Source organism: Apium graveolens, chromosome 3, assembly GCF_009905375.1.
Source record: "Apium graveolens cultivar Ventura chromosome 3, ASM990537v1, whole genome shotgun sequence".
In the NCBI taxonomy this organism is placed as follows: Eukaryota; Viridiplantae; Streptophyta; class Magnoliopsida; order Apiales; family Apiaceae; genus Apium; species Apium graveolens.
Genome location: NC_133649.1, coordinates 50,232,569 through 50,246,232, shown reverse-complemented (window position 1 = coordinate 50,246,232; position 13,664 = coordinate 50,232,569). Strand labels below are relative to the sequence as shown.

Genomic DNA, 13,664 nt, shown 5'->3' with positions numbered 1-13,664 from the left:
TATAAGCTATTCTGGAGTTCTCGAATGACTTCTCTATAACATTAAATATGTGACTTGTAGAGATCTTGACTTAGAGTATTTTTCCTAAAACAGATTTATTCAACTCCAAACTTCTTCACAATTCTTCTAAGGCATGATATTCTTGATCTTCTTCCAGATAGAATTCTTAGGCTTGACACTGTTTATAGAAAAATGCTCCAGTCTGCTCCTTTGACATTTTTACAGACTTTAAGTGTTATAAGTACAAAATACAAAATAAGATAATAATACAACTTACTTAGGGTTGATAAAATGTCTTAGTCTTGTTAAAGTACATGCATGTCTTATACAACAGTCCATCAATATGTTAGACCAAAACTTTTGAATTTTTTGTAATGTTTTTGCAAATTCATTGCAAATTTTTGAATTTTTTGTCAAAATTGTATTTTTTTTAACAATTTTTAAAAATATTACAATAGCTATACATTTTTCAAAACTACTTAACAAATAGTAACGATTTAAGAACAAATTTTCAAGTGAGAATTGCTATAACCAATCTATGGTGAAGTGTTGGTCCTTGCTCTCAGTGACATTTTTGAGTCTAGTGTTGTTTCTCCTTCGGTTATTGGAACTGGCTTTGGTTTCCTTACTTTTTGATGGAGATAGAGTCACTTCTTGTGCTGGTAGAGACACCTTGCAGGGTCCTCACTATCTTCAGATTCATATGCAGAGTTCTCGCTATCTCCACTTTCTTCAAACCAAAACTCATAATCATCCTCACTAGCATGACATCATCTACATTATCAATCTTATCAGCCTCAATTGTCTTATCAATAATGAGACTATTAACATATATCTCTATCTTTCCATATGGCTTATACAACTCCATCATTTGTCTTACAAATTTATTATCACGGAACATTCTTACTCCATCTGAAAAATCATGACCATTGCTCTTAAAATAAATTAAGTATTCAAGATTGTAATCAAATATTGCAGCCCAATCCTTAAAATCTCGGAAACAAAAATATACTGATATCAACATTTTCGACTACATCACACTTTTCACCAAAAATAACATTTAAATTGGGGAGCAAAATCACCATAATTGGTCAAATCTATACTTATGAAAGTTGACATACTATTACATACAATAAAACTCTAAACAATTCAAACGTAATAAAGTACATGACAAATATCTCGAAAATAAGTGTGAACTAATAGCAACAACAAAACTCCCTCAACGTTCGACACAAAAAAACCTAAATAAAACAAGTTATAATTAAGAAAATTATCACGAAACGATCATGAAATAGCATGAAACGCGAAGTCAATACAAAATCAAAACCCTAATACAAGCTACAGTAATTGAAGTAAAAAGTCGAAAAAAGGTTCGAAGTAACGAAAGATCACGTGAACATATGACTTGGGATAGAGCCGACCACATGTGCAGGTTCGAACCGCTCGTTCGGACACGACTCGTACGAAAACCGAAAAATATCCGGCCCGAACCGGGCCGGTTCAAACCCGCACAATTCGCTAAAATAGATGAATCCTGTATTAAAAACCCAGGACCGCACGAACCCGAGATACTTCAATCGCAGCATCGATGAATTAGGGTTTCCCCCCAAACCAAACCGAGTGTGAAATTGAATAACGATCGTTTTTTTTTACGAACAAAATGAAGAATTCATTAAAACATTGAACCCCAGGGACAACCCCCCGAACTGTCAACTACAACCTGATTGTGAAACAAAAATTGAGCTAACCAAATAACTGTTTTGTTTTCAGATTGTTTAACGCATAGAATATTCAAATTCTTTAATTTAAAAAGTATTACAATGACATCTCGAGTAATCCAAACTACATCAATTCCGAAATTAGTAGTAACACAATTGACCTTCACATAAGTATCATCTGTAACCCAATGTTCAGAACTATCAATTATATCAATTGATATTATAGCAACAAAAACCCCTAAAATACGAACACATTTTTGTTGTGAAAGGTGTGCTTTTGCGATATTCACCACCGTCTCAAATCTGATACAAGCCTTACGGATCTCAAAAAATATCATATAAATCCTTTTCAGATCGGCTGAAACCAGCAACAAAAGATAAAATAACATCATAACATAAAACACTAACATCTCAAAAAGATGGGCACGACTAACAACCTTGATAACAAGGTACTCGACAAAATCTCACCCGAAAAGAATTAGATTTTGGTTTATTGAGAAAATGATAAATAAATAAAGAGGAAATGGGAAAGCGAAGGGGGCTTGATCGATTGATGGATGAAGGTTGAAGAATGGAGAAGTGGTGGCTAGAATTTTAGTTTTGGGGGTCGACTCTCAAAACCCTAATTTTTTTGAGAGAAAAATGGTTGAATAACGATCATTTAATTGTATATATTGCATGTATTTTGCCATTTCCTCTTAATATTAATATTTTTTGTCTTCATCTATTTATTGTTATTTTTCATGTCACCCGTTACGGTAATAAACACGTGTACGTCTTGTCAGTAGTTTCGTTACAAACCGAATTTTTTTGAACTTGGTAATATTTTCCCATCAGATTTTTCAAAAAATAAATAAATTTACCAATTGATAATTAAAAATATTAGAGTGTTTTAAATGAATTGCAGTAAAAATTGGATAGCTATTTTGGGTGAGTTGGTGACCTGATATAACACCCATTACTAAATAATCAAATTCAGACATGAAGAAGGACAATTGATGTCACCCAGCTACTCGAGCAACATCAACTACTCTTCTGTCAATGCCTGCCTGAAGATATTCAGACAATACCAACAGCAAGCTTCTAATCTGGTGAGTTGACACACAATGGCACATCGAATTGATTGGGATAATATACATTTGCATATACATGATAATGATGTTAGATACAAGAGGCGTTTGCTCAGAAAACACCGTTTTTCAGATAGCTCTTCTACTGTTACTACTGTTTCTCCTGCTGCTGCTAGTTTAAAAAAGCTTAAATCTGTTAAAGATCAGAATTTTAAGAGTAATAATGAACTTGTGGTTGCATGTCCTAATGTTGGTAGTGATGAAAAACCCATTAGTGTAGATTTTGGTGGTGAAACAAATGATAAAGATCTTGATGTGGAGAATTTTGAGGAGTGTTTAAGGGAAGGTGGGAAATCTCTGGTTTGTTATGATAATGCTTCTGATGATTTTAGTCTAAAGAAACTCGAAGATGTTCAAGATCGAAAATTTCTTTGTAATGATGTGGATCCTGACTTGGGAGTGTTTGAGGAGGGTTTAGGGGAAGGTGGGAAATCTTTGGTTTGTTATGTCCAAGAAAATGTTTCCGGTAATGTTAGTTTAAAGAAACTCGAAAATTTTCAAGATGAAAATTTTCTTTGTGATGATGTAGGTCCTGATTTGGGGGTGTTTGAGGAGGATTTGAGGGAGGATGGGAAATCTCTGGTTTGTAAAGTCAATGATGATGCTTCTGATGATGTTGATTTAAAGAAACTCGAAAATGTTGAAGATCGAAAATATATTTGTAATGATGCAGATCCTGGTTTGGGGGTGTGTGAGGAGGGTTTAGGGGGGGATGGGAAATCTTTGGTTTGTAATGTCAATGATGATGCTTCTGTTGATGTTGGTTTAAAGAAACTCGAAAATGTTCAAGATCAAAAATATCTTTGTAATGATGCAGATCCTGATTTGGGGGTGTTTGAGGAGGGTTTGAGGGAAGATGGAAAACCTTTGGTTTGTCAAGTTGAGGATAATACTTCTAATGATTCTAGTTTAAAGAAACTCGAAAATGTTGAAGATCAACAATTTCTTTCTTATGATGTAAGTCCTGATTTGGAAATGTTTGAGGAGGGTTTAAGGGAAGGTGGGAAATCTAAAGTCGATGGTAACATTTATGATGTTGGTTTGAAGAAACTCGAAAATTTTAAAAATCCAGAATTTCTTTGTAATGATTTATATCCTCAATTGGATATGTTTAAGGAGGGTTTAAGGGAAGGTAATAAGTCTTTGGTTTGTGTAGTCGACGATAGTGCTTTTGACGATGTCTGTTTAAAAAAACATGAAAATGTTCAAGATCGAATATTTCTGTGTAGTGATTTATTTCCTGAATTGGAAATGTCTAAGGAGGGTTTATGGGAAGGTGGGAAACCTTTGGTTTGTAAAGTCAAAGATAGTGCGCCTGATGATGTTAGTTCAAAGAAACTTGAAAATGTTCAAGAGCAAAAGTTTCTGTGTAATGATGTAGATCCTGATTTGGAGATTTTCAAGGAGGGTTTAAGGGAAGGTGGGAAATCTTTGGTTTGTAGTGTTGAAGATTATGATTCCTTTGATTCTAGTTTAAAGAAACTCAAAAATGTTCAAGATAAAAAATATCTTTGGAATAATTTAAGTCCTGGTTTGGAGATGTTTGAGGAGGGTTTAGGGGAAGGTGGCAAAAAATTGGTTTGTAAAGTAGATGATAATGTAGATCCTGATTACAAGAAATTTTTGGAGTGTATGAAGGTAGATGGACAATTATTTGCTTTAAAAGTCAAGAAGAATGATGGGTCTGTATCATATTTAATGTATGAAAAGGATGCGTTTCATAAGGAATACCAAAGGAAATTGAAGGGTGATAATGTCAAGTTTGTTCTAGAAAAACAAAAGGGGGATACTGCAAATTTTCTGAGAAAAAATGCAAGGAAAGAAAAGAGGGAGAAGGTTGTTCCGAGGAGAGAAGGATTTTCTGGGAACTCAAACAAATCTCCTGGGACAAATAGGAGCTCAGTGGTCAAGAGAAGAGATAATATGGAAATTATTAGCATAGAAAAACCCATTGAGATGGAAGAGGTTCTAATCACTAACAATTACAGACGTTGTAAGACTATTAGGAATAAAAGGCAAAGGCCTTTGAATTTGGACGATGGACATAATATAGATCATCTCAGGAAATCAAAGAAAAAGAATGAGAAAGTGGAGAGAAGACCATGTTTGACAAGGATTGACCATGTGAGTGGTCTGATGGATATTGCAGGGAAATCGAAAGGTCATTATCGAAGAACAAGTCCAAGGAGTGAGCGGAGGGATCTAATGGTTCAGCAAGGTGAGGATATTGAAAATTCAAGATTTTCTTCTGGTACAGGAAATATGGATGTAGTGGTTAAAGAGGAAAAGTTTGATGATAGCAGGAATGCTGTGGTCAAGAGGAGGCAAATCATTCAAGGAAGAGATAGCGGAAATGATAATAATAAGCGACCACGGTATAAGTATGATAAAAAGTTTGGCAAGTATGCTGAAGTCAAAGAGTTAAAATCTAATAGATTGAATTATGTTGAAGAGGACACTGAAAATTCTTCTGATTTAGAAATACTGGACCCGGACAATCAACAAAACTTAAAAAAGTTTGAAGTTATGAAAGTGTTTAATGCTTCAGTAAGTTTCCCTTCCAGTCAAAATTGTTCGCTTTGCTTTGTAGTTGTATACATGCATACCTTTAATTCATCTATTAACTATTGATATTGCTCTCTAAACTTTTAGGTGATAGAAGATTACCCTCTAAGCATGGAAAGACCAAGTGACTATGAGAATTCCGAATTTCGAGAAGAACTCATGGATATTCTTAGAAGGCCATTTAATCTAGAAGAGTATAAAAGTTTGATGCAGCAAGCAAAATATCGGCACCTAATGGGGGGCCCTGAATACTCTGATGGACTGAAAGGAAAAGAAGTGTCAAATACATATGGCAAATCTCCTCTTGATTACCACCCTGGTAGGTTAATTATTAAGATAGCTCAACCTCACACCCTCCATTTTGTGCAAATGTTAGCGTTAGAGATACCATCTTTTTGCAGGAGGGCTAACGCGCACCCTTGAGTTTATAGATTATTTTGTCCAAAGTCACAACATTAGTTAGTCAACTGAAGAAACTGATTATGAAACTTATTTATTGATTCGTGCTTACCTTGAAATTATCCTCTTTTATGGAAAATACTTCTAATTTTAGCTTTCTGTAATAATTTTAATATTTAATCTATTACAATGGTATTCTGTCCAAAATGCCACATCAGAGTATTATGCAATGATAGTATTCTATTACATTCATTGACATCGTTCTATTAAAATTTCCAAACTCTATGAATAGTCATCATCTCACTTAATTGGTATTATAGTGTATATAAGCAAAAGAGCCTAGTGATGATCTGTTTGCAGAAGTGTGTCCTCTGTTTTTCATTTTATATGTTGAATTTATAATAATAGGAATGATTATGTGATATGATGAAGTAGATGGTATTTTCTTACATTTATGTTAGTTTTGTGTCAACTTTGAAAAGGATCTAACTTTTCTTTCAAAGTTGGCAGCTATGTGTTTATTTTATTTAATGTTTAACCCTAGACCGTGAATAATTCCTATAGACATATGGATTCATATGGTTAAAATGCACCAAATAATTTGCAAAAAGAATACATACACGAAATATATTAAAATCGAGCTTTTGTAGATTGGACTCGGCCCTAGGCCCTCCGGTCAACTTGCAAAGGCTTGACTTTTTGGCTTTGATAGATTTCGATGCATCCCTTTTTCGAGTCTTTCTTATTAGTAAACTTAAGTCATTTTTTGCAAGTTCCTCGTGTTGCTCAGTAGCTTCAGCTTCTTTTTAGTTTTAAATTGTTTTCTTGACAGATTCAAATGTTCTAGGTTTCCATAGTATAGTTTTAAGATCACTCTTTGAAAACAAATTGTGTGAATATTATTGTTTCATAAAGTTTATCCCAATTTTTCTCTTTCAGTTATGAATTGCAGTCAAATCATTATCTTCTGAAATTTATGTGTGCAGATGTTCAAAAAAGACTTCGTCAATGCCGAAGAATATCCAGACGTTTGAATATTTTACGAGGTTTTATCTATTGGTACGGGGTAAGTTCCTTTTCCTCTTTGTGAAAAAACATAGACCACGGTTTCAATTCAAATCTTTGGTATCTAGAATTATTTCTCTTTTTACTTTTCCATATTGGTTAGTTTGGGTTTTTTATACTTCCAGAGAAATATTTTCTTAGTTGGAATCAAGTTGTTACCGGAGCAATCTCAATCTGAATTGGTATTGAATAAATATTTAGAGTTCTCTAGAATATTAAGATGCAGATTTAGAGTAATTAATGACTTAATGTAAACAAATTTTATATAATTTTACTGGTGCATTTTCTTGAGAGGCAGCTATAATAGGGTCATGAAATAGATGATATGGGTGAGAAATTAATGTAATTACATTGTAAAATGGAGCAATATATTTACTCCACTTTAATTCTCGTATCTCTTAGGTGAATCAGCGGTGGTGCTGAAGCAGTTGGTGCCAGCTCTTGAGCCCTTAATTTTGATAGATTAGGCAACTGGCTGCAAATATATAATTCTTTTGACGTTTCAGAAAAATAATTATTTACTGATGACTGTTAGCAACAGCTAATCCTTTGTGGTATGTTTAAAGAGGGAGTTGCAGGCAGTAACTATCATATTGGACTATGTGGTGTGTTGGTATGTTTAAAGAGGGAGTTGCAGGTAGTAACTGTCCTATTGGACTAAGTGGTGTGTCTTTGTGTCTGTAATTGTATAAAATATTTTAGTAATATATGGAAAATACCACCACAAACTACAGGAAAGTACATAAATTTACCCAAGTCATGTATGTCCATGAACTATATGTGTTTCATGTGTCTGTTTAGGAATTTGTAGGCTACTTTTCTGCATATTCATCCTGATTGTTTTTCATTCAAAAACTAGTCTAACCTATAAGCCTCTATTTATGAACATTTTGTTGCATGACAGAGAGCTTGCCAAATTGGAGCATTCAAGCCATGGTTAGATAAATCATGTGCGGCAGTCACTCCAAACCCCCTCTAGAAGTTTGGGCTGCCATTTCAACACCCAATGCTTAGAATATTATATATCCAGTGTAAAGCAGGTAATGTATGTCCATGCTGTGTGTCAGAGCAGTCTAGATGAAGTGCATATGCTGTCGGTGACGCATTGGGCCTCCTGCTTTCCAGTTACCCTGTTTATGTAGTGAGGTCAGTAAATTACAATTACGGAAATCGGGCTTATTTGGAAATTACAATGAATATGTAGATTATGTAGATTTTGTTGTTCTATACTTCAATTCTAGGCTACTATCTAACACCTGTATTTGGTTGAATGGTATGTAAGAAGGGGGCATAGAATGACAAAATGTGAAGAAAACTATGCCTAACTCAAAACTCTGTGTATTGTTAACAAGAGTCGCAGTTTTCTATCTCAAGGTAAGTGATGTATAATGATTTTCATGAGTGGGAAGGAATGATCATTTGATTTTAGAATTGGAAGGAATGAATGTTAGTTTAGAATTTAGATTGATGGAAATAATGGAATACAATGAATGAAGGGATTTTTTTAGGTGCTCGTGTCCAGAAAAGTAGCTTAAATTTAATTATATTTCCACTGCATTAGTTCCATCCAGTGGAACTCTCCCAAATGGCAAATACCACGTGTCTTTAGTTGTGTTAGACCCTTGAACGTAGTAAGGCAAATTCCCGATTCTTGAAATTTGGGGGAAATTTTAAGTATATGCTTGGTTGTTTAGTAAAAATTGGATAATCTGGAAATGAGAATGCCATTTCTTGTTAAAGCATGAGCCATATCTTTTATTGAACCACTTTTAGTACTCAAAGATTAAAAAATCAAAGATTGTTACCGTGCGAAAGGTTCCATACCCACGAGATTGTCAAGTACAAGTGTATACCATATACCTTTTTTTATGTATATGATGGTTTTGAGAATTATCAATATTGGAATTATTGATCAATAGATGGATGGGAAATTCTAATAGTCTTGACTTTCTCATTCATCTTTTTGATTATCATAAATCCTCATCCAAATTAAGGGTTTCTCTGAAAGATTGATATGGCACTTGAATGACAAATAAATTTTCATAAATCATGCTTCCAGTTGTGGACAGCCAAAAATAACATTTCAACTCACTATGATAAAGATAACTAGCAAAAAAAAGGACCCGAGGAGGAGGGTAACAAACATGCTAACAAATAAACAACCTCTCATCTATCACCCACAAAAAAGCATCCGTAAGTTTCAAGGCTAAAACTAAAGGGGACAAGGGAATATACAAAAGAATTTCTGATCTATAACGACGGATTACATGTGATTAGTCGAAGCTTGATGAGTGGCTCCATCTGTCTCGCAGATAGTCTTCCGGTGATATACCTTGTTCAATGCTGCTTGTGGAAAGAGACGACTCGTTGATATCATGTAATGCGAGGCTTAGGTGGTTGTTAAGAGTTAAGTTTGATAATCCTTCATCATCATAAGTGTCGGTTTCTTCTGTAGTATTAACTTGTAACATTGCATCAGATCCTTCTGAAGTATTTACTTGGAGTCTTGCCCATTTGATTATCTCAACATCGCCTTGGAGGAGCTTTAGGACCTGCATTCACAACCAACCATCATCTATACTCTTAGGCTATGCTCATATGTCAATTTCTCAGTGCAGCTCTGAATGATCAGGAAAAATGTGAGGGACTCTAAGAAAAAAAGCTGCACAGTACTTACTGGGCTAATATGGGGCCTAGCTCTAGGCGATCGTCTAATACAAAGGGTAGCAGCTAGTGCCATCCTCTCCATGAGTTCATGGTCATAGTTGGTGTCCAAGCTTGGGTCAAAAATTTGCACAAACTTTCCTCCATTCAAAACCGGTCTTGCCTTTTGAAAAAAAAAAAAAGAATCTTGTGTGCTCAGTGAAACCAAAACAGATCTCTAAATCCAAAATAAAATTAGTAAATTGAGAGGTAAAAAGAACATACCCACATGACCAAGCTCTCTTCCCCTTTAGGATGTCCACTGCTTATAGGCTTTCGCCCTGAGAGAAGTTCCAGGAGCACAACCCCAAATGCAAATACATCTATCTTGTCATTGACTTTGCCGTGCATGAAGTATTCTGGAGCTAAGTAACTGCATTTGTTTTTGAAAAAAGAGTTTAATGCAAGTACTGATGAAGTGTTTCTATGATTAGAAGAAGAGCAAAAATCCAGATAATGTTTGATGGTTGAGAATGTTACGGACCCAAATGTTCCTGCTACGTCAGTGCAAGTCAAGTATGAGGATGTGGTTGATGCCCATTTAGCAAGTCCAAAATCAGAGAGCTGTGAAAATTAACCGAAAAATCATGCTTATCAATACTTATACCAGCTTAAGTTACAAAAATGAAATCGCATAAGAACAAAACCTGTGGCTCAAAATCATCAGAAAGGAGGATATTTGAGGATTTCACATCCCTGTGGATTACAGGTTTAGAACTTTTGTTGTGTATATATTCCAGCGCCTCAGCTATGCCCACAGCCACCTTATACCTCTCGCTCCATCCAAATGCAAGCAAATCTTTCTTGTTACCTGCTTTTAGCGAGTATCCAATTTACGGACTCAGTGATGGGAAACAAAATAAATGACAACTCCTCCACTTCATAAAAAAAAGATAACTACCATGAAGGTTATCCTCAAGACTTCCTCTTGATTGTAGATCATAAACTAAGAGGAGATTGCTGTCCTCGAAACAGAATCCAAAAAGAGAGATGATGTTTTTGTGACATAAAGCAGTGATAATTTCAATCTCCAAAACAAACTCTTTCAGTACGTCATCAGATTTCTTGAGTATCTTCACAGCAAGTGCTTTTCCATCAGAAAGGCAACCTCTATAAACATGACTATTGCCTCCTTTTCCAATCAGATTCTCTGGAGTATCAAAACATGATTTTGCAGTAAGACAGTGCACATATATGTAAGAACAAGAAATATTTAAGTAATAGGATGATACAGTGGTAGAAGCAAACCAGGAACAAATTGTGACGTTGCAGAGAGAAGCTCATTGTATTGAAATAATCTGCAAGTTGCTGAGTACTTTTCATGCAGACCGTCCAGTTCTTCAGGTAGGCTTCTAGTAGCAGTACTTGGAGAAGATGGAGCAATCTGTATCCCATTACCAACAGGAACAATTGCACCATTCTCGCCATTTAGTTCAGAGAATTGGCCTTCATCACAATGAAAATAGCCTTGCCTTTCACTAGAATCAAAGCTTGAAGCACAACTCCTACTAGGCAACCGCATGGCCCATTGAACAACAGATATCTGACTCCCAGAAGGCGAAGAAGATCTTCCAGTATCCCAATGTGTTGAAACAGCTCGGAAAAGAAGTGGCCATCCAGCTTTCAGTTCAGATGAGTCATTCTTCGACAGAGATTGTGACTTGAATGAATCGTCTGGCTTCCCGACAGGCACTATAGCCATTGAGTTGTATTCATCAATATTAGCAGAAGAGTCATCCATTGACGGGGCACATGCATTTTTGACAGAATGACAATCAGGTAAACAGAAAGAGCAGTTTCTGACCCTCTCCATATGATCATAGCCATGTTTCAACTGTGTCTGACCCAAATTCGCACAAATAATATCTTCACATTTCAGCACGGGATGTGCGAGATTGGCATCCGGTAATACATTGCATTCCTTACTTGATGAGCATTGAAGTGCAGAAAGTATATTATTCCTGTGATTCTCTTCGACTCCTGCAGAAAATACATATCTCAGAACATCTCTGCAATAAAGTTTGTTTTGTTGTAATATCTGGAAAAACACAGGGGGGGGGAGAGAATAAAACCTTTAGCCGCGCCAAGATTAGATTTTGAAGAAGTATCCTTATGAAAGGCGATGTTTCCATTATTAACAGCAAGTACAGAACAATTTCTTGATAGTTTCTTAGCACAGTATTTTGCAACGGAGACAGATGACCGAAGTGAATAATGATTTTGAGCTGTTCCCACAATAATTTCAGTAGCAAAGTAAGATTTCGCCTCACGAACTAGGATTTTACGGATGGATGACCCTCTGCAGATCTTTAACTTGAGATCGACCTGACAAAACATAACCACAAAAGTCTTAAAGGCTCAACTAGTGAATCCACTTCAATCTCAATATAATCCAGCTTTAAAAGGAGAAAAAGACAACATATACAAACTTATTTAAAGGAATAATTGACTCAGATAACCAAACAAAATGCATTGCCTACTGTTAAGATCTACCGACAACATCTAACTCTCAGGTCTTGACTAAATTCTAACTTGTTTGTTAGGTTAAAGAAACCACTGAGGAAACACATAGAACCAAAAGTTTCATCTTACTCAATATTTAATGTTCTAGGAAAAATCATAAATAACTACATCTACTTTATAATAAACATTTCATATTTACAAGCTAACAAGACAAAAAACATGCTATTCAAAATTATAAGTTTTTCTCTTCCCCCTTTGCTTTCTTCAAATTAAAACAGAATATTAAACAAAAAGAAGATAAAAGAGGTAATTCTCTTTATAAAAAGGATAAATGTAGAAGAACCTGTTTTAAGTTGCAGAAGCCTTCGTATACAGCAAGAACAGAATCAAAAGCCTTCACTATTGTCAGCAGAGATGACTTCCCATCTTGATCCACTATTTCTACACGCACAAACAAACATTCAATAAATTAGGATGACAACATTAGACACGACCCAAAATCGAAAAACACCGAAATGATTTGTTTATGAAGATGATTAAATATTATTGTTTAGAAATTTTACATTAGTTTGTGTCAAATATCAGTAAAATTTATAACAAACACAATCACTGCCTAACACACACTAGGTAATTAATATGATCATGTTCAATTCTACCGAAAATAATTAAAAAGAAAATGAAATCAAGAAACAAGTTGCAAGCTACAAGGAACCATCAAACCAAACTCACCAAATCAATAAGATAGAACAAGATTAAGCTTCTTTGAAATTTACAAACATACCGTGATCACCAAGAACATGAAGAGCAATGACACGATCACCAGTTTGTGCAACGTTAAAAAGTGCCCATGTTAATAATTCTCTGCTCTTTGAGTCCATCTTCATTCCCACCACCACCGTCCTGTCTGAACATGAATCTCCGGTGACTCCATGTTGACTCATTTTTAGTTCTTTAGATTCCAGCAACTTTAGTCTTTTTTCCGGCCAAATGTTGAACCACTCATTTGTGACAACAATAAATTAAAGTAACGAGATGGAGTTACTTTGGTTTTAAATGTTTGTGTGTATTTGTTAATATTTGAAGGCCTCTGTTGTAAGTTGAAACTGCAAAACACAGAGAGAGATAGAGACGTAGATTTGATTCGATGCTCGTGCGACTATATATTGTTGCAAATGTATCTTATATTTTAAGCTGTTTCATATAAAAATGCTATAACAAAGATTTTACATATCTAAAGATTTTTTTTAAAAAAAATACACATGACAAATCAAATCACGACAAATAAAGCACTCAAACATGACAAGTACAGCATTATGGTTAGTATATCTGTATTTTGCATAATAAAAAGTTTTTGGGGGTACAAACTTATTTTTGAAATAGTTACAAAATATCAACCTACTTTTATTTATTAAATGAAAATGGACTCATCTCGTTTATAACAATTAAATTATTTCATAATGTCTAATTTTGTATACTTTTTTAAATATCTCTAATATTACTCTTTAAATAACTAAAATCATGAATCTTTTTATAAAATCCTATTTATCGATCTCCCTTGACCGATAGAAGGGAGACATAAAAGGCCCATAGCTAGAACTGACATTAACTTATGTTGATGATA

General features: G+C 34.7%; 2 protein-coding genes across 3 annotated transcripts; one reads left to right on the top strand and one right to left on the bottom strand.

The window, feature by feature from the left end:
- The first annotated feature begins 2,658 nt into the window (after window positions 1-2,658).
- Window positions 2,659-8,384, top strand: LOC141712267 (uncharacterized). Its single transcript, XM_074515139.1, has 4 exons — window positions 2,659-5,395; window positions 5,501-5,732; window positions 6,799-6,878; window positions 7,782-8,384. The coding sequence occupies exons 1-4, from the start codon at window positions 2,825-2,827 to the stop codon at window positions 7,854-7,856; spliced, it is 2,958 nt and encodes a 985-aa protein (XP_074371240.1). The 5' UTR covers window positions 2,659-2,824; the 3' UTR covers window positions 7,857-8,384.
- Window positions 8,385-8,897: 513 nt separating this feature from the next.
- On the bottom strand, window positions 8,898-13,204 carry LOC141712266 (protein kinase STUNTED-like). Of its 2 annotated transcripts, none has more exons than XM_074515137.1 (10): window positions 12,825-13,204; window positions 12,387-12,484; window positions 11,653-11,905; window positions 10,829-11,560; window positions 10,482-10,730; window positions 10,228-10,394; window positions 10,065-10,144; window positions 9,806-9,953; window positions 9,555-9,704; window positions 8,898-9,429 (listed from the first exon to the last, which is right to left on the bottom strand). In XM_074515137.1, exons 1-10 carry the CDS (start codon window positions 12,982-12,984, stop codon window positions 9,151-9,153), a joined length of 2,316 nt encoding a protein of 771 aa, XP_074371238.1. In that variant the 5' UTR covers window positions 12,985-13,204; the 3' UTR covers window positions 8,898-9,150. The 2 variants fall into 2 exon arrangements, with proteins under 2 accessions (XP_074371238.1, XP_074371239.1); XM_074515138.1 differs by having other exon boundaries at window positions 10,228-10,391.
- Between the last annotated feature and the right edge of the window lie 460 nt (window positions 13,205-13,664).